General features: G+C 47.6%; 1 protein-coding gene across 4 annotated transcripts in view; it reads left to right on the top strand.

Moving 5' to 3' along the window:
* The window catches only part of CACNA1H (calcium voltage-gated channel subunit alpha1 H), a 480,991-nt gene extending 459,382 nt beyond the window's left edge, over window positions 1-21,609 (top strand). For 2 of the 4 annotated variants that reach the window (XM_038418997.2, XM_038418999.2), the window contains exons 31-36: window positions 1,672-1,793; window positions 2,272-2,610; window positions 5,253-5,408; window positions 12,516-12,702; window positions 16,887-17,065; window positions 18,734-21,609. In XM_038418997.2, the coding sequence (XP_038274925.1) occupies window positions 1,672-1,793; window positions 2,272-2,610; window positions 5,253-5,408; window positions 12,516-12,702; window positions 16,887-17,065; window positions 18,734-19,924 (2,174 nt within the window). In that variant the 3' untranslated portion in view covers window positions 19,925-21,609. The remainder of the gene's footprint in view (window positions 1-1,671; window positions 1,794-2,271; window positions 2,611-5,252; window positions 5,409-12,515; window positions 12,703-16,886; window positions 17,066-18,733) is intronic. The other 2 variants (XM_038419000.2, XM_043493664.1) reach the window with 1 other exon arrangement.
* The last annotated feature ends 3,219 nt before the right edge of the window (window positions 21,610-24,828 follow it).

Genomic DNA, 24,828 nt, shown 5'->3' on the forward strand with positions numbered 1-24,828 from the left:
CTGCCACAAAAAAAGCCTAGCTCCCTCCTCAGTGAGGTTGGTGGCCGGGCTTTTTTTTTTTTTTTTAAATGCACTTCAGAAATAAATGACTAATAATGAAAGGATCTTGCAAGATGGATTGCTGCCTGTCCTAATGAAAACTTAATGAGCCTGTGTTTTATGTACAAGGGGATGTTTGCTGTGTGCAATTTACATGCATTAGGATATTAAATCTCAGGGGGGGAAAATATAAAAATTGCTCACTTTATTCCAGTAAAATATCCCTTATGGGAAATGTGCTCTGTTTAAAAAAATAAAACAAGATAATGAACACAATGGAGAGAGTAATAGACAAGCCACAGTGCAGAGCAGCAAAGAGGGAAAGTAGTGTTCGTAACCAATCGTGGAGAGTTAGCTTACACGGTGTTACTTCTTTCCACTTCATTTTCAGCGTGGTATATAGTTAGCACTGCCTGTTAAAGAGGTCTTGGGGGGCGAAAATGCAATCAGGTTTGTACCTACGGCAAGGTACTTAATCCTCAGGATGTCTTTAGAGATTTTACACACGTGCCCAGCAAGCCAGACTACTCCTAGTCATAGATGTGGCTCTTCTGTAGCACATAGCAGTATCATTATCCTCCTTTGTGTAGCTGGAGAGACTGAGGTGAAGGAACTTGCCCTAAGTCACCCAGCAGCAGAGCCATCAGCAGAACCCCAGGTGTCCTGAACCTCAGTCCAGCACTCTGTCCTCTAGGCCACACTGACTAGAGCGTGACAGAAATGTTGGCTCTCCAAACCAGGACGATTGTTTGGGGAGATTAGGATGAGGGGGAAATCTGCTGCAAAAGAGCCTGTTGCCTCTGAGAACAGAGGAAGGTAGAACCGTCCGTGAAGATCGGCTTGCACTGCAATTATGAGGTACAGACCACATCTGGGGGCACGTTAACATGCCCTTCTGAGCTCCAGGATCCCCCACAAAGCTAGGCTCCGATTCCAAGGCTGAAGATTGTGAGCTTCTTGGGGAAGACACTGTCCTTGTGTCCTGTTTGTACAGCGTCTAGCATCGTGGGTTCCCAGTGATGCAAACAGTAACAACATCCTGTACAAGATGAAATCATGGAACTGAATGAAAGAAAGAAACTCCGTGTAGGGTAAAGTCCCACTACCCTAGAAGCTTAGGGAAGGTAGGGGTCTGGTAATGGAGATGTCCCTACAGATAAAACCCATATGGTTCATCTTCCGCTTGCAGCTCCCTCACCCCGCAGCACTATTAACCAATGCTTCCAAGTGTACCTTACCAAGCTCTCTCCCTCCCCTCCACCTTGAATGAATGAAGTTGGCTCCATTGGGTCACCTGGTGTTACCCTCCCAAGAGCATTGCAAAGCACTAAATAATAAGAATAATACTACCTAGCTCTTGTATAGCATCTTTAATGAGTGGATCCAAAAACACCTGACAAAGGGTGGTCAGTATCATTTATCTCCATTGTACTGATGGGGAAACTAAGGCACAAAGTGAGGAAGCGATTTTCCCATGGTCACACAGCAGGCCAGGGGCCTGCCCAGGTTTCCTGAGTCTCAGGAATCTGTATCTGCTTGGCCACACTGCTGTATTGTCAGTTGGATCTGTTTGTAAATCAGCCCAGTTAAGAACTGTCTTCATTGTGTCGCTTTCACTTCTGTTCTGTGCAGACTGCAGCGAAGACAATCCCTGCGAAGGTCTGAGCCGGCACGCAACCTTCACCAACTTCGGCATGGCCTTTCTCACCCTCTTCAGGGTGTCAACTGGAGACAACTGGAATGGGATTATGAAGGTGCTTGCGCTCTCTATCCATGCTGCTGCCAGCTTCGCCATGCTGCAGATGTTCTCTGCCCACTGTCCTCCACGGAACTGGCCAGTGTGAATTTACACCACAGCCCTCTATGGGAGGAATCAATTGTGCATTACAGGCTCTGTGCTTCTAAAAGATACCAGAGCTCCCCCTTTAGCTCATGTGGCAGAAGGTTGTGGCCTTAGACAGCTTATCCCACTGCACCCACTTACCCCATCTCTATTCCATTTACTGCAGTAGCTCATCTTGGTGTGTCTAATGTCAGTACAAAATAAAAGGAGCTAAAACTCCACCCTGCATATGGCATGCTAATTCCTTAGCCTGTCTCTGAAATAATCTTCCCATTATCTGCACAGTTCTGAGCAGGCTGGCTTTGGAGTCCCTCTGTGGTTTAATGCTTGTTAGCAAAGCTTAGTCTAATTCAAAGCCCTCCCTCCCTTTCTCTCTCTCTGACTCTCAGGACACGCTGCGGGAATGCACCAAGGAGGACAAGCACTGCCTGAGTTACCTGCCTGTCATCTCCCCCGTCTACTTCGTCACCTTTGTCCTCATCGCCCAGTTTGTCCTGGTCAACGTGGTGGTGGCCGTGCTGATGAAGCACCTGGAGGAGAGCAACAAGGAAGCCAAGGAGGACGCGGAGATGGACGCAGAGATAGAGCTGGAGATGTCCAGAGGAGGGAGCACCCCAGCCAACAGTGGGGGTGGAAATGGCACCTCTGCCTCAGACGTCAGGGCCCCCTACGGGAGCCAGGAGGCCATGAAGCCAGAGTCCCCCATGCGAGTGAAGCATCAAGCCCTGGTAATGATTGACTCAAGGCCTATGGTGTCTTCTAATGAGTGGGGCAGGGAGCTTCTGGTCAGGAACTGTTGACCAGCAGAGGCTCCAGAGTCTGACAGAACCCCAATTATATCAAACTAAAGGGACGTGCCACAAGGCAGTTCAAAAGTAAGACAGCTTTTCCTGTGTCCCCCAGGATCTTAGGGTGTGGGAGTGGTTTCCACCCCCCTCTCCGAGCCTTCCAACAAGATGAGAGGCTCCCCATGATGTAGGGCAGTCTGGCTCTTTGACCTCCACATGTGACCTTTCACCACCCAGCATTCCAGGGGGAGTTTTAACTTCCATTTCTCATAGGCATCAGCAGTGGAGGAGCATCCCTGCTGAATTTGGACTCCGAGAAGTAACAGCCCAAGTCACATGTTATATATACCACTCCCCTCTTTGTACATCATTTTACTTGAACAGCAGCTGCAGGGCCACTGGTAGCACAGGAGACCTTGCCCTGAGCAATCCCAGTGCGTGGGCTAAGCGGATGGCAGGAATTTCTTCCATGCATGTGCAGAAATCCAGCTCAGGTTGTTGCTAGTCTTAGCACATCAGCCTCTTGGCAGGATTTAAAAAGGAGCCAATCAGAGTTAGGTGCCCAAATCACTTGAAATTCAGAGAGACTCGTGCTCCAGTTTGAAAACCCAGTGCTTGACTGAAGGGTGCAAATCCAGTTCTGACCGAAGCGCTCTCAATTTCAGCAGGACTTGTGCTTTGCTTATGCTAGGCTGAATTTGGTCCTGGGCCTTTTCAAAGTCCACAGCTGATGCCGACTTCCTTGGTTAATGTGGAGACATCCCCAGCTCCCAAGCAAGCGGCACTTTGAACTCTGACTCATATTTACCCTCCAGAAAACAGGGCAATCAAAATTCAGGTAGGAGCTGGGGTGAGATTTGTCCCATCTCATGGCAGACAGTAGATTGAAAACAGAAAAATACAGAATTGTTTTGCTCATATCATCAAAAATTAATCTACCGTAAAATCAATGGGGGTTTTAGACTAAATAGTGTTTTTTTTAATCCCTCAGACTCTAATAAGACAGATTAAAAAGTAACTTGGTTAGACAGTAGCAGGGGAGTCAGCATTTTGAATCTAGAGCTTAATAAAAGTTTAATAAAAGCAAATGAACCACAATAGAACTGGTTAAATTTCTCCTTGGGCTTTGAGATCTTTGTTCTGATCACACATTGAACACGGACTGATCACACTTTTTATAAATGTGGTCATGATCTGTCAATAGTCACTGAGCAAATTGCAGCCCGTGGGTTGTTTCCAAAACTGCTAATCTCGCCTGCTCATGGTGCGTGATTAGCCATCAAAGTCGCACAGTGGGAGCTCCTGCTCCCACGTTGGACAGCTGAAACTTTTTAGAATGACAACTGGGAAATAACCAATCACTTGCTTCCTGGGAGGAGTTGTCACATGAATAATTGTCAATGCGAAAATTTGTACAACTTTCAGGTTTCAAAAACATTTCCCTGAATAAACTGGTGGCCATCCAGTTATTTGTGACTAGCCAGTAGTACAGCCCCAGCAGAGCAGACTTGCCAGGTTGTTCAGTGTATTGGTAAACCACCCTTCCATCTCCTGGAAAAAACCCCATACAGCATGGTGTTAGCAGGATCAGTTCCTCACGGTGATCTACATCTCAGGTGCCTCGGGTTGGAATAGATGTCTCATGGAGTTCCTGCTCCAGGTACCTAAAGGAATAGGCAAGACGCCTGTCTGAATCCAGGTCAAGAAGTTGCAAGCTAACGCTTTAACCCCCACCCATTACAGTCCTACGGAAATCCTAATTGGATTACCGTGTCAATCTGGTGTGGAATTGGGTTCCCCATTTAGCTAGCTTCTCGGACATTCAGTAACTTTGCCCTAGGCTGGGTTGCGTGCACGCCTAGGAGATATGAAGCACCTGGGGCCGACGGTCCCATTCCCAATATTGCGGAAGCCAGGCAAGTGGCACATGGGATTAGACGTTAATAGTCCTCTCTGGCTGCACTGGGGATACAACAGGGAAGGAATGATCCAAGGAGGCTCCTCAACCATCTTTGAGCCCCCAGGCAGAGCCCAGATACAGTAGGGTTTGGAGTGGAGCCACTGTTCCCTGCTAGAAATACCACTGGTCCTGGGCTGTCCAAACGTGGCAAGGGTGGGGAGAGCCCAGCCCTTCCATGCAAATTAGTGGAGCTGGCCAGGCCCAAGGAAAAGTGCCTGTTCAAAGCTGGCTGAGATGCTCTTCCAATGGGCATTATCTGGGGATCCCCCAGAGGGACCTGGAGGAGTCAGTCAGAGTTCCTCAAGGTGCTACAGGGCAAGGGGGTGAAGAGTTCAAGGAAATACTGTTCTTAGGGTAACGGAGCAGGAGACTCTCACACCTGGAGTGGATAGGGCTTTTACAGTATCTGGGCATGATGGGACGGATGCCTTTGCAAGAGGTAATAAGACACTCCAGACTTTCTTGCCATTTGGACCCTTTTCTGCCTTCTTTTTCTCTTCTTTCCTGTTTCATATGGAGGGGGCAGGTGTGAGGAGAGCGTGTGTGAGCGCAGGGTTGAAGGGTGAACCCCATCCTTGCTCCGCTACTGATGCCTTTTATCTTCCTAATTTTGTCCCCAAAGGAGGCACTGAGCTGTGAGAATGTGTCTTTAGCCATCCCAGACTCAGACCCACTGGAGGGCAGAGAGACTCCCCGGATGGAAACCACGTCCTTCCGCTCTGCTCCTCACCACCATGTCCTGACACCTTCCCACAAAACCCCAGGCTGCGAGTCAGAGGTGAATGAACGACGGGCCGTTGCTTCTGGGTTGTGCCATCATGCTTTGATGATGTGCAGCTGGCCGCTGGTGTATTAATGTCTGCCTAGCGTTGTCCTCCTGTCGCTTCACAGCTCGAGCAGTCTGTGTCCATCCCCTGTCTTCCATGCTGCCTTTGCATCTGCTGAGCTGGGCACGTTCCAAATCATTCGGCTGGATTGCGCGTGACATGCTCTTTTTAGCCAAGAGAGCCCTGCACTTATTAGACAGAGGGATGGACAGATTGTTAAATAAACAGTGAGTCCTTCAAGTAACACTGTTATGTTTCTCCTGCATGGAAAAGCTGCTCCCCACTGCTTCGATATGGACATGATATAGATAATCCACTGCTGCTACAATTGGCTTCGATTTTTCAAGTCAGTCAGCTGGTAACCTGTGGATTTTCAACCTGGCAGGCAGTTTATTTCCATGGTGTGGCTCATGTGAGCATATTTTCTTGGTTAAGCTAGAGGGGGCAAGCAGATAGAGATTTCTATAGATTTCCTGCTTTTGGTTGGATCCCAAAATTGATTTTCTTGCAATTACTGGGAACTCCTTAAATCTGTGCTGAGAAGGTGGAACGGGACAACCAAAGCAACACATGGTACGTAACAGTCTGGGCACTGGCACAGAAAAGTGACATGACAGAAAAACTCCACAGCTACTCCATGATTGGTTGGTTGCACCTCATCTTATGATGGGCTCTCAGCAGGTAACTGACAGTATAGTAAATGGCCACGTTTCAATGTGTCTTGGGGAAGTGACCCATGGACATCCCTGGGTGAGGCCATGCAGCAAGAAAGGCAGGAGTGAGTCGATTGCTGTTGAGAGCCATTCCTGTATTTTGCAACTGAAATGACCTTTGTAGGATACAAGGGGGCAGGTGTTTTCCCACACTGACCCTTCTTGCTTCCAATCTTCTTTTAAAACAGTGCTCAGGCTGGGTCCTGTATCTGATGAGAGCTCTTCTTAACCCCAAAGCAGGATGGGCTCTAGACCCCTTCAGCACCTATTACCAGGGACGGTGCTGTCTGCTAACTGGCGAGGAGTCCCCAGATTTAGTTTTAGACCTCTGTTTTGTGCTGCTGCTTCAATATGTGATGGATGATACAGCTACGCACCTGCTCTGCTCGCTGTGTTCTGGATGCCAATGGACTCCTAACTGAAGTTCAGTGTACTAATCGTTGCTGGGCTGAGGTTACCTTAAACTCTGCCTCTCCAGCTCTGACTCTCTGGCATCCTGGGAGTCGCTGATGCCAGGGTGACGGCAGGACATCTTTCTTGTGGGTCCTGCACCTCTGGAACTCCCTCCCACTGGAACCACATTGAAGTGTATATACCTGTTTCAGAGAGTTATTCTTTGCCCAGACATTCAGCTGATTGAGAGCTGTGAAATTCTGAGGTCTTAGCCAAATGGCCAGAACTATCTCTTCTCTCAATCTTAAATCAGTAGGCTATTCAGTTTGCTCCTGTCATTTGGAATTGTTAATGACTGGCCATGGAAAAGGGACCCAAACACCATTTGTAACGGGTGTCTTAGAATCGTGTGTGACAATGATCATGTTCGCAAAAAGAAAAGGAGTACTTGTGGCACCTTAGAGACTAACATATTTATTTGAGCATAACTTTCGTGAGCTACAGCTCACTTCATCGAATGCATTCGGTGGAAAATACAGTGGGGACATTTATATATACAGAGAACATGAAACAATGGGTGTTACCGTACACACTGTAAGGAGAGTGATCGCTTAAGATGAGCTATTACCAGCAGGAGAGCGGGGGGAGGGAAGAAAACCTTTTGTAGTGATAATCAAGGTGGGCCATTTCCAGCAGTAGACAAGAACGTCTGAGGAACGGTGGGTGTAGGGGAAATAAACATGGGGAAATAGTTTTACTTTGTGTAATGACCCATCCGCTCCCAGTCTCTATTCAAGCCTAAGTTAATTGTATCCAGTTTGCAAATTAATTCCAATTCAGCAGTCTCTCCTTGGAGTCTGTTTTTGAAGTTTTTTTGTTGAAGAAGTGCCACTCTTAGGTCTGTAATCGAGTGACCAGAGAGATTGAAGTGTTCTCCGACTGGTTTTTGAATGTTATAATTTTTGACGTCTGATTTGTGTCCATTTATTCTTTTACGTAGACACTGTCCAGTTTGACCAATGTACATGGCAGAGGGGCATTGCTGGCACATGATGGCATATATCACATTGGTAGATATGCAGGTGAACGAGCCTCTGATAGTGTGGCTGATGTGATTAGGCCCTATGATGGTGTCCCCTGAATAGATATGGGGATACAGTTGGCAACGGGCTTTGTTGCAGTGGCATCTCCAAGCAAGTTCTGGGCTAAGACTGAGTTATTGACTGGAGGGTGAGTTTTCAAACAATCTGTATGAAGAAAAGCCACTCTGAGATGCTTCTCTTGTTCTCTGCAGGGCTTCTGCTTCCTTGTCTCCTGTAATCTTGGCCACCTGGAAGCTGAGCTTTGATTTGCATCAAAGGGAGACTGTGGCAAGGGCATGTTGCAAAGAGAGGCAATAATTGGCACGTTGAATGTGTGCCACAAGGGTCGAGGGTTTCTGCTGCCGTGCAGATAAGGTCCTGTTAGGTCCAAGGGCAGACAGCTTATTAATTCTGAGGAGAGTTAGAAAAAATGTCACTTTGTTAAGCTGGGAGAGCTTGAGAATTTTAAATGGCTCCCAGGTCTGGCATGTACAGGCAGGAGTATTTGTTTTTAGCTCTTGCTTTCCTCCTCCCCTCCTCACTGTGGAGCCTGGAGTTACCTGTGTGGGAAGTCGCTAAACTAGCTCTGAGTGTGAGCTACATTTATTAAGTAGGACAAGCGAGAGAGAACAAAAAGAGCAAAAGCCACTTAAGTGCCTTCCCAGGAGCCCCCTGGGGGAATTCTGCCATTGCTTGCTTGCAGTAACCGTGCTCCAAACTCCTGGCCCACATCTCCTGCCACAGTCGTCTTTGCTTATGGAATATTTCATTTTGTTTAAAAAAACATGGAGTCGGTTTAGGACTGGGGAAGAGTGCTAAGCTGACAGGGAGCAGCTGAAGGGTAGGAAGAATGATCTAATGGGTGGGGCACACTGGTTAAATTCCTGGCTCAGCTACGGATTCCCTGTGGGACACACTTAATCTACCCTGGTCCTCAGTTCCCCATCTGTAAAATTGGCATGATGCGTCCTTATTTCTCAGGATATTGTGACAATAAAATCCATTCATGGGGATGAGATGCTCAGATACTGTAGTAATAGGGGCCAGCTGAGTGATGCAGAAGCAGTGCCAGGTATCCCACAAATCTATTCTGAGAACTTCCATTCCCTGGGCTACCTCTGGGTGTCATGATCTGCATGCTCGGTCAGCCTTTGGCCTCTCTGGTGAGAGGATGCACAGGGGGCCAGAAGGGAAGGTGGCTCTCTGATACAGACATCTGCTAGGTAGGAACTGGACTGAAGGCATCGTCTCATTTCACACAAGTCACTGACCGGCTCATGAATACTTTTGACCACTTCCAGCCTGGATCAGATTTGGAGCAGTGGCCTAGAGGCAAAAGGCTTTGCATCCTATTACAAGTCCCCCATTTAGTCCCCTCCAAGGTTATTTCTGCCCTTAAAACCTCAGGGCTGGTGTGCGGTAATTGCTTTTTGAGAGACATTATGCATGGTGATTGCAGAGTAATTGTGATGTAACAGTTTGGTATTTATTGCCCACTTGTGCAGTTACCATACAACTGAAAAGCATGTACATCCTAGTTGTGTTTTGTCAGAGACACCTTAACATACTCAACAGTGCCAGGAAACGTCCACTCGCACTTTCTTTCTATCATCCCAATGGTCAATGATCTGTGACGAAAACGCTACAAATTTCCAGAGGTTTGATTGCGCTGCGGCCTAGACGCATGGTCCTGGGACAGATTGCAAGGTGCCAGTCATGCCCCGAGGCTACTTTTAGCACATGATAGTCAAGCGTTTGTCTGGCAGGAGGTGAAAGATGGGGCACTGAGCTGGCATGGCAATCCTAACCCCAGGCCAGTGCAGAGGGGATGTCCGGCAGGGGAAGACTGCAGAGCAGCAGCTACTGTCCCACAGGGCTGGGCCTGGCTCCCTTCTCTAGGGGTTGTTACTGGGGGCGCACAGCACTGTGACCCCAGGCATCAAGGTCAGAGTGCCATTGCGCCAGCCGCATCTCCTTCATGACAGAGGAGCAGCCGGGACAAACCCAAATGGTGCTCCAACCCCGTGTGCCAGGTCACAACACCCGGAGTGCAAGCCAGGCCCACCCCCGTGAAACAGGAACCATGTGGGGTGAGTGCAGAGAGGGCTCGCCTCTGCTCTGCATTGGGCTGGGATCAGGCACAGAGCCAGGGCAGAGGGTTCTGCCGCTGGTGAACAGTGCCCCTTCGGCGGGGCGAGGAGGAGACGACAGCAGTAGCAGGGAGGAGGAGTGCGCTCGTTGAATAGGGAGGCTACGTCCATCACTGAGCCATACCATGTTAGCCTGGGGGTGCTAATACACAGATATGATCATGAGTGAAACTAGCAAGCTAATAGGGAGGATTGAAAGCGGCACCACCAATGACCCCAGTTGCAAAACCCGCCCCTGCCACTGCATGTGCAACATTAATGTTCTTTATTTAAGGCTAGATTATACTTTTGTCTCACCTGGCTGTGCAGGGGATCTGGCAGCAGCACTGGGGTCAGGGTCTGATGCAGAGCAGAAAAACTGCTCTCCCGATACCACCTACCACAAGCCAGGCTGCAGGGAGGGCACACGCACATGCACATGCAGAGCTGTGCAAGCAGGAGCTCCAGGAAATTATTTCACACACACGTACACACAGGAGGCAGCTCTTCCTGGGACAGCGCAGCTGAACACTGCCCTGTCTCATGAAGACACGGTAGCATGGATTTAAGCGTGGGCTGTACAAGCTTGCTCAGAACCCTGGGTACATACAGTGCTAGTCTGTGCCACCCCATCTTCACTTCCATTTCCAGGTGGGCTAGCTAGAGTAAAGCTAGTGTGTGTATGCCTACCCGAGCTGCAGTCACAGCTGAGACTGCAGTCTACATGTACCTTAGAGTAAGCTCTTGGGGTGAAATCCTGACCCGATTGAAGTCGGTGGGAGTCTTGTTGTTAACTTCAATGGGGGCCAGGATTTCACCCTCAATCTGACCCTTATCCAGCACCAAAGACAGCTGGAGTCCCGCCATTGACTTCAGTGGGCTTTGGATCAGACTCAGCGGAGTGCTAGCTAGATACTTTAGAAACAAATATGAAGACAAAGGGAGCTTGTGTTCAAGTGTCATTGGATGTCACCATTTCTTAGAGTGGCATTACACCCTGGTTGGGCCAAAGTACATGTCAGGTCTGTAAATTTAATATGTTCATATTAAAACTTCGTTATAAATGGATCTCTTCTGTTCCTATTGAAAAGGTCACAAATTGGCCCCGTGCCCAGTAGCCTCCGTTGTTGCAGTCTTTTACGTTAGGATGTGTTCTTTGCAACTAACAGTCCATTTTAAAGAATTTTAAACAAGAGCTTAGCTTCTGTAGACAATACTGTGACCATTCTTCAGAAAATGCCTTCATAAGCCCCCGTTTAAAACTATTGATAAAGAGAAATGACTCCTTTCTTGCAAGCACTTTTCTTCGTAAATGACCTTATGCATGCAGCTCAGGTGTTCACATGCTCTATTATTAACTACAGTGATTCTGCTCTGGCCAAAATTGGCACAAGCCTGATGCGTTAACAGATTAGAACTGAAGGCCTGGGTTCCCTAGTGCCGCTGATCAAATCAGAATTTTGTTCCTGATGCCAGCTACCCATAAATAATTGCTTCTTGGTCCACTGTATTCTCAGCCAAGTTCAACAGTGTAAAAGCACAGAAGTAATTTGTCTCAAGGATTTGTCCTAAGAGGAGAAAAATTCATGAACTGGGGATATGGAAAATACAGATTTAACCAGATCCTCAATGACGTGTACAATTCAAAGTTGAGTCTTGAGCCCAGACTTTCCTAGCACGACTGAGGGAACCCCATGGCTGGGAAGTAAAATGAGTTAATTTAACATACAGAACTGGGAAAATGTTTTCACTCAATCACTTGGAGGCTGACATTAAAGGAAAACTGATGTCATCAGTTGTATTTTAAATAACTAAATAAATGGTGCGGGAACGTGTCTAGTAGTTAAAACAGGGAGTCAGAACTCCAACATCCGACACTGACTCACTGTATGACCCTGGGCAAGTCACATAAACTTGTCTCAGTTCTTCCCTCTGGGAGCCGCATAACAATTAGGTAAGTAAAGAACTTTAAGTCCCTTGGATAAAAGTTGCTAAATAAGGACAAAGTACAGGTGGTGTTATATAAATACATATTTGCAATATCAAGCCATGATCCTGCAATGTGTAGCACAGTCACTGAGGCTCAGCATGGGGTATAGGATACACATCACATAGGACTGAGGCTTTAGTATATATATGGGAGGTGGGTAGGTGTATTTATATGCATGATAAATGAATTACCAGAGACTTGTCTCTGCTTGTCAGCATGGGTTTGAGAGTCTGAGTGGGAGTGGCCATTTTACCCATCTATCATCAGACTGGACCTGGAGGTGGGGTGTAGGTTAAGACGTAGGTAATGCTTATCGTCATGGGGATTCCTAAGAAATGCAGGAGACTTTCCGAGTTACTGTTAAATTAACCACACAATAAAAGATTAGAACTTGTCCACTTGGAAAGCGTCTTTCTCGTGCGTTCCCATGGTGATCTGTGTTTCCTGTGATGTCAGATTCGTGTCCAGGTGGTGGCTTCTTGGATGATCGTTAATTGTTGTTTTGTTATATTTCAGACACATTTTGAGTGATTTACTTAGCAATAGAGCCAGTGCTGAGGAAAGCCCCTTTCACGTCCCACTGGAGCTTTCTTTTACCCAGGGGCACCAGAGACATCAAGCGGAAGGCACTTCTGCCTTGGGTGTTAAGCCTCAGTGCTGTTTCCAAGGATGGCAAACAAAAAGGAGCTCACTGCAGCCTCACCGCCAGGGTGCAGAATAACCCAGTTTTCCTTCTGTTGCTAATTTGCAGGAAGGTGCTGCTTGCATGAGAACAAAGAGAGAGCCTCAGAACTTCCTAACAGTTCGCAAGATCTCAGTGTCCCGAATGCACTCCTTGCCCAACGACAGCTACATGTTCCGCCCTGTGATGCCAGCCAAAGCCCCATACCCTCTCCATGAGGTGGAGATGGAGACCTATCCCTGCAAATCACAAAGAGGTACAATGGGGAAGGGATGCATTCTCTGTGCTCTTTGTTCCTCCTCATATTGTATTTGCTAGGCACTGGGAGAATGTCAGGCAACCTATGCAAGGAACCGGAACCAGTCTGTGTGGTGGCATGATAGGAAGCCGAATAATGCAATCAGTACAGAATAAATCCTTTTTAATGTAATTTGATACCACATTCACTTTATTTTATCCTATGTCTAGAATTTTGAGGGTGCTGTAGGATTTTGTATTTAAAATGCATAACTGCCTTGTTGGAGTTATCTGGAGGAAGCTGGAAGTTTGCATGTCTAGAAAGGGGACCAATGGGCACCAGAGAGGTTGCAGGTTGTGAATAGCATATTATCTGTATGTTTCTTGTAATATGATCAGCAGTGAAATAGTTAACAAGGGTGCCATTTGTATTGCCATTATCAGTTTTCAGAGTCAACACAGTATTGAGATGAATACTATTCCAACCTCTCAGAGCTATAGTTTCAGTCTGTCTGTAGACTCAGGAAGCTGTCACTCTGCTAGATTACATTTAGGTCACATTTGGAAGGTTTTTGTTATAAAGGCTAGAAAACATTTTTCCCCCTAGGGAAAACTGAGATTCCATAGCTCAGCTCTGTGATTAGAAGTTGTTTGTGTGGCAGATTCTGTGGGATCAGAAGCTGCACAGGGGTCCTGACAACACATTGAGACAACCACATCCAAATATTTTTGCCCCAAGATGCCATTTTCTGCCCAGTTATTCCTGTCCTGCAGGTTGGTTTGAAAGGGGAATGGGAGTGAGAGAACGTCTGTCTCCCTAAAAATATGTGCATCTTGAATTATTGCTTCTTGGCTCCCAAGAACTTATCCAGACTGGCTTCCTCTGACGCAACAGTATTTTAATGCAAGAATGACATGGACAGATGGGTGGTGGGATTACCTGGTGGGGCTGGCCAGGACTAGCCGATCTGTTCTGATTTCTCCGGATAAAGTAACTCTGTTTGTTAAAAAGCCCTGGATACAGCTCAGCGTTCTCTGCTCAGTATTTATGGTTGTTCCACCTGCCCTGGAAAGGGAAGTGCAAGAACTTTGCTAAGCAGAGTGAGCAGTTGTTGGATTTCACTGTCGACTGACTGGGGCTGACTCACCAATCTCTGACGCTGATGTGAACGAGGAAGAATTCCACTGGTGTCAGTGAAACCCTGGTGTGAGGGGAGAATCTGGTCCACTATTTTGTGACCTTTTCCAGCTGTATTCCTCAGCGAATCACAAGAAATATCGCTACGCCTCATAGAGGGACTGTTTTCCCTCCTCCAGTGCCTGAATCCTACCAGTGTCCCCTCATGCTGTACTGATCAGCCTACTGGGGGTGTACACTGGGACTAGTGTTTGTTTCATGAATTTTTTGTGCTTTTTGGAGGTCTTAGGAAGCCAGTGATCGGACCAGAATCAGCGAGAGCTGCTCTTCTACTGGTTTGGTTACTGGATGGGGAAAATGCCATGAAGTGGCTAGATCATGTGTTCTTTTGGCCCCATAAACAGCTCCCTGGCCCATTAAAAAAGCAAATGAAAAACACACAGATGCTGAGCAATTTTGGTTTTATTGAGCTTTCCAGAATGCTACAATTTAGGGCTTTCTTGGCCTCTCCTCAAGGAGAGAGAGTTGGGAAAATTTCCATTAGACGGTTATTCCAACAAAAGATGGTGGGGGAGGGGGAATGTTGTGAAAACATTTGCTGTGTTTATTTGGTTTTCCCACCAGCTGCAGAAGCCCTGCCATAACGCTTGCCTAAGAAAGGAAAGATTGGCAATAGGACGTCAGTCATCTCGTCGGAAAGGTGTTAGTGACCAAGGTGCAGCCGGAGTGGGTATTTATGGTCCCTATCCAAGAGGACTAGATTAGCAAGTACACACCAAAATTGAGGGGTATTGGCAAAGTTTTGTGGGATCTCACGATGGGTCTAGCCAGAGGGGCTACAGGTCAGGACTGCCGTGCAGTCACAGAAGTGTGGAGGAGCTAAGGACTGTAATGGAAAAGCCTGCCACATTCCAGAACTTAGGAGTGCAAACAGAGCTCTGCCTGGTTCTTTCAGTCCCTCTGAGGATGGATAAAATGTATTAAAATATTCTGTGCATATTCTGGGGGAAGGTACCTCCCCACCCCCCGCCAAAAAAAAGTGTCCAAAAAGTCTATTTTTCTCAATGCAATCGGCTAGCCGAGAGGCAATTGCAGACTGTCTAAATGGGTCTTGTAACCGGTCCAAGTTCACTGACCTCTGGGTGAGATCTCTGTGTGACAGATACTGTGTTTGTCCATGGAGCAGCAATGTAAAACCAGACATTAGCTCGTGCGCTAATGAGGAACAGTAAATCCTGCTGCCAAAAAGCAGGCGATCTTGAAAACAAAATGGGAAACTCTGGTAAAGCTGCAGAAGTTGGGAGGAGAGGTTGCTTTGCAGAATGAGCTGGGGAAGCAGGAGCTGTGAGTGGGAAACTAATGACTCGGGATTGAAACCTGAGATTAGGGGGTTGCTTTTCAAAGGGACTGTCTTCTAGGTGCAGACAGAGAGAATATCCGCATAATCATCAAGGCTTACAGAGCCAGGGCTCAGCAGTCTCTGTGCTGCTGCTGTCATAGAGTTTAAGTTCAGAAGGGACCACCTGACAGATCATCTAGTTCAGGGATGGCCAACCTGAGCCTGAGAAGGAGCCAGAATTTTTGCAGTGGACATTGCCAAAGAGCCACAGTAATACATCAGCAGTTCCCCATCAGCTCCCACCCCTCCCCCCAATCCCAGCGCCTCCCGCTCCCTCCCTGCACCTCCCAATCAGCTGTTTTGTGGCGTGCAGGAGGCTCTGGGGGGGAGCGGGGAGGAGCAAAGGCATGGCAGGCTCAGGCAAGGGGTGGAGTGGGGGCAGGGCCTGTGGCAGAGCCAGGGGTTGAGCAATGAGCGCCCCCCCTCCTCCCGGCACATTGGAGAGTTGACGCCTGTCGCTCCAGCCCCAGAGTCGGTGCCAAGACAAGGAGCCGCATCTTAACTTCTGAAGAGCCGCATGTGGCTCCGGAGCCCCAGGTTGGCCACCCCGATCTAGTTTGACCTCCTTTATATCACAGTCCACTAAACATCACCAAGCCAATCACTGAATTAGACCAAAATAGTATAGCCCTCAGGAGACTCAATTATTGTGTGTCACAGGCGGAGAACAGGAGGGATCGATGCCTGAATCCCCTGCAATGGTAGCAAATTGGTTAAGTGTGACCAAGATCAGCTGAGCTGGATCTCCTGCATCAGTAACGATAGCAATCGATCATATTTTGAGATTATGTAACCATTAGCTGAGGATCTCAAAGCTCTTCAGTCACACTGGGTCTACAATCAATGGCAGAACTCTCATTGACTTTGCTAGGCGCTGGATGGGACCATGAATTAAGCCATACAGCAGCACCTCTCTGGGCATTTAAGTGGTGGTGTTTCCAATTTATAGATGGTTAAGGGGCCGTAAGCAAGTTATTGGCAGCCCAAGGAATAGAGCCCAGACGTCCTGACTTACAGTATCCTGATCTAATCACTAGTCTCCATCTGATCCAAATTCTGAAACTAGACTGCTTCCCTGTTCAGATCCAACCCACAGCCACACGGGAAGGTTGCAAGTATGGAGTTGCAAACCCACTCTCAGTCTCCCTTCCAAATAAGCCCCTAGCACATGAAGTGAAGAAGAATCTCTGCTAACATCTTAGGGCCTAGGACACATCAGCTGAGCAGTATCCAACAGAGGGCAGGTCCGCACATGAGACGATTATAATTGGAAAAAAAGTATGCATTTAGACTAGGGTCCAGGTCCGTCACTGGGGCTTGTACACGCTATAGTAATACAAGTAATAAACAATCATCACAAGCTTTTCACAGGCCCACCTAGGAGACGTGTTTATCCAGATGCGTTCTACAATTGCACTACACCAGTAGTGTGATCTAGTGGTTAAAGCAGAATGGGAGTCAGGACTCCTCGGCTCTATTCCGACTCTGCCCGTGGGATATTGTGTGATTTGATTTGGCATGTCACTGAATTAACTTGTGTTTCCTTACCCCACGTCTGTGTGCTTTGAAATCCTTGGAGCCTGGTTCTGCAGCAAAAGCTATCACAAATCCACACGTTACAACTCTTGTCCAGCAGCTGTGGCTAGTGTTCTCTCTCCATCTGTAGGGTCTGTCACCTCCATCCGTTCCCAACCCGTGGGAACATGCTCCTCTCTGAGAGTCCCAAGGGAATCGCTTCAGGTGACTGCTGTATCTTCTCACCATGACAGCTGTGACGCATGGAAGATCCTTTCTCCACAGTCCACATCACAATCTCCCAGTCTCAACAGACTGCTGTGTAGACAGGTAGGAGGCAATGAACTCTCCTCTCCGATCAGACTTTTTCTGTCTTTCTTTTTCCTCTCTCCCCTTCATCATCTCTCTCGCTCTCTCTTCTTTTGAGTGATGGCGTTGTAACACAAGAACAAATGGAGTTTCACAAAAGCTGTGAGCAGGATGGGACAGAGTAGCTATTTGAGCACAATATAATCCTGGCGACATTTTCTATCAGTTTGGATGCCTTTATGATTTTTTATTTTTCAAATCAATTTCCAGTCTCAGTGCCCTGGGTATTTCAAACCACTGACAGATTCAGTACACACAGACAGATTCCAATTTCAGATCGGCAATGTCGGAGAGGCTGTGTTGAACATGCATTTGCTTCCATGTTGTGCAAAGCTTCTGTTAACCCCCCATTAGTCAAAATAATTGTGGAGACCTCAGATGCACACTGATAGCTCTAGCTGAAGTCATGTATCTGTGGCCCACGCTCTGTGAGCAGAGCTTGCAGTGACTGATTTAGAGCAGAATGTTTCTAATTCAGGTGCCATATGGCTAATACACTTGGGTGACATAAAGGCATTCAGCTGGTTCCCCATTTTGCATGCAAGAGGCCTAATGGGCTCGCTTTATCAAAGATTGGGATTGTATTAGTTAAAGCTGCTGGTGTTTTACTTGAGGCATTGCCTTTCAGTATTTGATAACAGTGGTGCCAAAAAAGAGTACTGACCCTTTTATGCGCACACGGCCTGTCAAAAATTAGAGGGAACGTTGACCCTGTATAACAACATAAGAACGCCATACTGTGTCAGATGCATGGTCCAGCTAGCCCAGTATCCTGTCTTCCAACAGTGACCTGTGCCAGGTGCTTCAGAGAGAATGAACAGAACAGAGCAATTGTCGAGAGATCCATCCCCTGTTGTCCATCTCAGTTTCTGGCAGTTGGAAGTTTAGGGACACTCAGAGGATGGAGTTGCATCCCTGACCATCTTGGCTATAGCCACTGATGGACCTATCCTCCGTGAACTTATCTAATTCTTTTTTGAACCCAGTTATACTTTTGGCCTTCACAATATCCCCTTGCAACAAGTTCCACAGGTTGACTGTGTGTTGTGTGAAGAAGTAGTATTACCCATATGAGAACAGAGACCGAAGTTCCATGTAGTCTGGTACCTTAGCTCTGACAGTGGCCAAGCGCATATGCTTCAAATCAAGCTGCGTAACTTGCATGATATATCAAATAGTGCAATATTGTCCTTTGAAGAGAAATTCCTTCCAGACCCCTAGCTGGCTCTGGTGCCTGTAGCGTGAGAGTTGGTAGCTCTAGAAATGGGTATCTTAGATAGTGTGTATTGGTACAGGACTTTGTGCTGATTCACAAATAAAACAGGAAGCTTCAGAAGGCCTGGGAAGATCAGAGGCCTGCACATACAGGTATGGCTGGAATATACCTGAGATATGGCCTACCCACCATGAGCCTGTCTGTTAGCAAAACTGTTACCACCTTATACCAAATGAACCTGCACTCATGATAATTATTATGTGTGGCAGCTGCGGTGATGTTACCAGCTCTGAAACTCACTGGGCATAGGTTGATTCTGTCATATGCCACATCCACCGCTAAAAGCGTGTCTTGTTAGCGCCCCTGAGAGAACATTGTGCTTTTATTCCCATCTGCCTCTGCTTGCATTGCAGGAGGCTGTTAGGACGGATTCATTGGATGGGCAGAATACAGATTCCAAGGACAATCTGCAAGCTGAGTCCAGCGAAAGCCTGCAGCCAAAGAAGCAGTCCCAGAGCAGCTTAGGTCCAGCTTTGCTCCATCCTAGCCCACTCTCCCAGCCGGGTACTCCCCCGCATTCCCCAACGTCATCCTCACACCATCGGTGCTCGAGCGTTCGTACCCGCAAGCACACTTACAGCCAGCACAGTATTTCGAGCAGGCCTTCCAGTCAAAATAGCAACCCAGCCAGCCCCGAGAACTCTCTGTTTGAATCCTCAGACCTGGCTGATGAAGAAGTCAGCCACATAAACAGCTCGGTGAAAGACTGGCAAGAGCAGCCAGAAATCAGGAGCCGCTCGGTCTCTCCTTTCATCTCCCCGGCTTCATCTCTGGTCCTCCTCAAGAACTGCAGCACAGCCAGCCTGGCCGGGAGCAACAGCAGAGAGAGAGACTTGAAGAAGTTTTACAGTGTTGATACTAAAGGGTTTCTGGACAAGCCCAGCTGGGCAGATGACCAAAGAAGGCACTCCATCGAGATCTGCCCTTCTATTGACAATGGAGACGGTAGCTTGGAACAGCCCGCGGAAGGGAAGGAAAGGTCTCCTGTCCACATTCAGTCTGAGTTGGAGTATATCCCTGGGGCTCGGAGGAAGAAGAAGATGAGCCCACCTTGCATTTCTATAGATCCTCCCATGGAGGATGAAAGCAGCACGGCTTCACGTACCAAAGCCTCTGAGAACAGCATGCTGAGGAGAAGGACCCCTTCATGCGAATCCACCGCATACAGGGACTCCTTGGACGTGACCGACAATCAGCCCGGGGAGCAGGCCTCTAAAGCAGAACGGCGGGTCCAGCCCCCGTGTCGAGGGGAGCACCTGACAATCCCAAACTTCTCCTTCGAGCAGTCTGACCCCAGCTCCTCGAGCAGCCTCTCGGATCTCCTTTTGGACAGCGGCCAGGCCACGCCCTCCAGCATAGTGTCCATGGACTCCCAGCCAGATGCCACGGCGCTGGAACTGAAAAAGCTGGATCACTTAAAAACTCAGTGCAACAACCCTGAGAAAAACAAAGAGCTTCTAGGCATTACGAAGAGCCCCATAAGGCGGCACGAACTGGTCCCTATGACTGTTGCAACAGATGAAGACATAGACAAACCAGTATAGCTTTGTAGGGGCGGGAGAGGGAAGTCTTAAGGGCTTGACACCGATGTGGTTTTGAAACAGCACCCCTGTGCGGAAGGGACTGCAAAGCCACGTTCGTGGCTGATTTCCCCCCCCCACCCCCCTGTCACTCGTTCCTAAGCGCGGTCAGGGGATGGGTTTGCAAAAAGTAATACGGAAACGACACGAGGTGCAGGGCGGGGGAGGGGTATATGCAAACGTGTTTCTTTTCTAAAGGGAAGATGGAGTTGCTTTTTTTTTTCCCAGGTGGCCTCAATCACATTGATTTGGGTTCGGGCTGTGTTCGTTTGTTTTGTTTTTGTTTTTTAAACGTTCTCGACTTTTAAACCGGCACCATTTATTGTGCAGAGACACCACACCAGTATGCAGACATGCCCAGGAGATGGGAGCTGTACATTGTCTGTCTATCGGCAGTGATATCAATAGAAATAATGTATTTGTGAGTTACAAAAGCTACAAAAAAAACAAAAAAAAATACCCACAAAAAACTCTCTCTTCATAATGCACATATTTTTATAGAGAAGCTATACTGTTTTTTGCATTACGTCCGACTCCCAGACAAAAGGTGTTTTCTTGGGTTTTATGTGGAAGTAATTAGTAAGGGTGTTTTTTTCCCAAATGTTTCTCTTCTTTCTTTGCTTTCATTCTTCTTTTCTCTCCTTCCTCTTTTCTCCTTCCACAATCATCCTGCTGGCTTCTATTCACAGCTGATGCTTTTTTGAAGTCTCTCTCTCTTTTCATTTATTTTACTTTGGTACTTTAGAGGATGTCCTCTCTGAAGAAAAAAAAAATAACCAAATCACTACTGAATTGTAGCCAGTGCAATAATAAGTTATTCATTCTTGTCTGTACAAACTGTCCTTTTTTATTTTTTTTTGTTTTTGCTTTTACTGAATTCAGGTTAAATGTTGCAATAATCTGAACTAATGTGCACAAGCAAAGCTTCTTGAGTTTAAAAAAGAAAAGGGGAAAAAAGAAATTTACAGAGAGATAAAGGAAAAAAGAAAACAAATAAATAGTAAATTATTTAAGAAATGTATTTTGTTTACTGCAGTCAAAGTAAATTATTGATACAGTATGTAAAGGTTTTAAGAGTCGTCTTAGATGATGTTCTTTGTAAGCATTTAAGCTAATGATTTGTTTTCTTCATAGCGTAATGCCTTTGAAAAGAAGGTGAGCTCAGTAATTGTATCATTTGCACTCTTCCCCCCCCCCCACACACACACACACAAGCCCACTAGCATTCGCAATCCCTGTGAAAAGGCCTCTTTTCATTAGCAGCATAGGATCAACATGAAGCCACTAGCAGAATTAGTCATTTATTAACACCCCCAACTTGTATTTTTTATTTTTCCTTCTTTAATCTTCTTTCCTCCCCCACTCTCCATCCCAAACCCCTTTCTCCGGTGCGACAGCTCCGCCAGCGGAAAGCTGCTGCTGAATGAAAACAATAAACCGCGCAACACCGCGCGACGGTGCAGGGTAAAATCGAGCGCCAGGCGGTAGCGACAGTGACAACAGCAGCAAAATAATAATGCTCTCTTTTTTTTTTTCCGTTCCATGCCGCCTCGTATTTATGCATTCACGTATATCGTCTGTTGTTTATGCATTCATTACTCAGAAAAAAATGTATCTTGTTTCACATGCATTAAACTGTATAAACTGGACGCCTGGCTTGACTTTCTGCTACATGGTCAGATTTAGCTGTTCTGCCAAATCCAGTCACACGCCAATCCTGCAACCCTCATTCTAGTGAGTAGTCTGTTGACCCCTTTATCAGTGAGGATTGTGGGACAGTGGAGGCTGAAGACACAGCTGCTCCCCTGGTTATGTCTGGATCCACATCTCTCTGGTTCCCAAATTTTTGCCGGCACAACCCCATTTGGATGAAGTATTTCCTGGGACCCCAGAACACATGGAGAATGCCGTTTGGAAGAGCAAGATGGCATCCTCCGTGTCTAGTGTCCTCGCACACGCCGCGAAGCAAAATGGCATCCTCCACAAAGGAGGGATCACCGCGACTCCATCAGCTGATGGCATGACCCCATTTGGGGTCACAAACCACCATTTGGGAACCGCTGTCCTGGTGCATGGTTGCTCTATAATAGAAGCATCTTTCCCAGCATGCCTTTCAGGAGCTGGCCCTTTCAGTTTGGCAGCTCCAAGCAGCTGCAGCTCGAAAGGGCCCACTTTGCCACTGGCAGCTGCCTCCGTCTCTCCTGCAACTAGTAGGAACCTGTCTCTTTCCTTTTTCTTATGGCTGAGAAGCTGGCATGTTTGCACAGGACTGCTAGCTAGGGTCTACTCATGTGAGTAAGGTTTGCAGGACCCAGTTCCAAATTGCCTTTCCCCCAGCTGTCACTAGCATCAAGTATTCCTAAACCGTTTCCAAGCTGCACTCATCTATAGCAATGCTGAACCATTGTGCAAATCCCTTACCTAGCCGGGAGGAGCCTTTCCATATGTTCAGGCGCCACCATGCCGTCCTTAGACGTAGGCTGCCACCTAGCACCTGTGTTGTATAATTAAAAACCAGTTAGGATTAGTTTAAATAATGATTCCTGCTCAGTGGGATGGCGAGGACTTCCAAAAATGCACTATAAAAGTAATTATTAATAGCACTTTGGGGACAGTGGCACACTCCCTTTATTGCAAATTAACCAACAGACTGGAAAAGCAAAAGCTCTCTGTTTAGAAGTGAATTTGGCTTTAAGGAAAACACCACATCCCAGTGTATCCCATTTTTTTTTGGCTGCAACAATTGAGCTTCATTGTAAAAGACAATATTCCCTCTCTGACACCCCGCCCCGAAAATCAAATGTGAGGAAAGAATATCTTCCCCCTTCTGGTGTCTCTGCCCGCTCTGTGGATGCGTCAGTACAGCTCTGCATCATTAGAAGACGGAAAGGTTTGCTTGTAAACCGAGGCAAACTGATCCATTCCCTACACTGCTTGTGTTCTGGTATGACAGCTGGCACCGGAGTACCACATATTAAAGTGAGCGATGCAGGGCCAGATTCTGCCACGGTGCGGCAGCCCGAGGAGCTGCTACTGCTGAGACCAACTCGTGTGTGACGGGCAGCAGGGGCAACTGGGGCATGTGGAGGGAGGAGGAGAAAAGAAAGGGGACTGGGGAGGGCAACTAATGGATGGGGAAGTGGGATCTGGGGGGAACTGACCGATTTGGATACAGGGGGAAGTATAGGGGGCATCCACATTTCAGATTTTATATAAATTTCATGCCAAGTTCACATATAGCTGCGAACTTTCCTCAGGTGATTTGCCTCATCAGTGTAGACAGGGCCAGGCTGGAGGCCTGAAAAGCAGCTGGAGCTGAAGAGGGGGAGCCAGCCTTGCTGCCTCAATAGGGGCTGCTTCTCCATCAGAGGGTTTGTCTACACGTCAGTCACGGAGCAGTGAAGCTGTGGCCATGTGGACTAGTAGTAGCCACCTGAGTAATGACCCAGGGTCTGGTGCAGGCTGCCCTGAAGCCCAGCTGCTGCAGCTTCACTGGACTGGTCCCCAAGCTGGCTGGGTTAAAGCTAGCTCAGGTAAGGCTACCCCAGCTGCAATCACATCCCGGGACGGCAGCGTAGACAGACCCACCCCAGGCAGGGTGGAAACAGAGCTGGAGCTGCCAGCCGCTGTGGTGGGGGATCAACCTCTCCAGGTAAGAAGGGAGAGTCAGGCAGGAGATATGGGCAAGGGGCAAAGAGGATGAGGTGGCATAAATCATAGCTTAAGCAGAGTCAGGATAAACTCTACCCTGACGGGTTGTGGAAAAGAACTTCAGGGGCTGATCTCATTTGCATGGGCATACCCACCCCGCCTAGATGGTCACTTTGGCTGCTGTAGGAGCACCAGTTTTTCTGTTATTGGGGCAGGAAGAATAAACTGTTATCCTGATTATGTGAATCAAGGACAGTGGAACTGTATTTGGCCTTTTGTTATGATGGAGGGACTCACCATCAACTAAGCAGCACTCGCTAGGCAAGGGTTCCAAAACCCAGTGAATTGAGAGGGGCTGGGGACAGGTATTAATATCTGGTGGTATGGGCCCCTGCTGAAGGCCTACAGGACAATTGCACTTTCTCCTCTCTCTACTCTAGAATATCAGAGCTAGTTTTGATTCCACTAGGAGTCTAGTTACAGGCTGCTAAGCTGAATTCACTTTGGGCCAATGGTGCACCAGCACTGAGGCTCCCCTACTACAAGTTGAAATCACTAAAGAGCTAAAACTAGTCAGAGCTGAAATCACTGAGCATTGTGTTAAGTAGTGGCGGGGCCTGAAGATATATTGTGGAGCAGTTTGTGGGATGGCTGGAGCAGCTGGTGGAGCGGAGCGGCGAGCAGAGCAATTCGTGGGATGGCTGGTGGAGCGGAGCGGAGCCCCACAGAGAGGTGAGGCAATTGGCTTCAGACCATGTAAGCTGCCCCTTAACCCCCCCCCCCATTTCCACCCAGGTTGGGAGGTAGAACTCTGCAAATAAACTTTCGAACACTGGGGCTGCACTGACCAGAGACAGAGACTTTTGGGTTGTTGGACTTTTGGGACTTTGGGTGACTTTGGGTTGCTGGACTAAAGAACCAAAGGGAAAGGACATGGCCCAATTTGCTTGGGCTGGGTTTTTGCTCATGGGTTGTGTTATGAACCCTGTTGGTGGTGTTTCCCCAACATAATGCCACATAGTTTCTCTCTGTTATTAAAAGGCTTTTTGCTACACTCAGACTCTGCTTGTGAGAGGGGAAGTATTGCCTCTTAGAGGCGCCCAGTGGGGGTGGTATATATTTGTCCCAGGTCACTGGATGGGGGCTTGAGCCGGTTTTGCATTGTGTATTGGAATGGAACCTCTAGATACTGAACCCGGCCCTTGTTGCTGCCAACT

The sequence above is a fragment of the Dermochelys coriacea genome, chromosome 10 (genome assembly GCF_009764565.3).
Source record: "Dermochelys coriacea isolate rDerCor1 chromosome 10, rDerCor1.pri.v4, whole genome shotgun sequence".
NCBI lineage: Eukaryota > Metazoa > Chordata > Testudines > Dermochelyidae > Dermochelys > Dermochelys coriacea.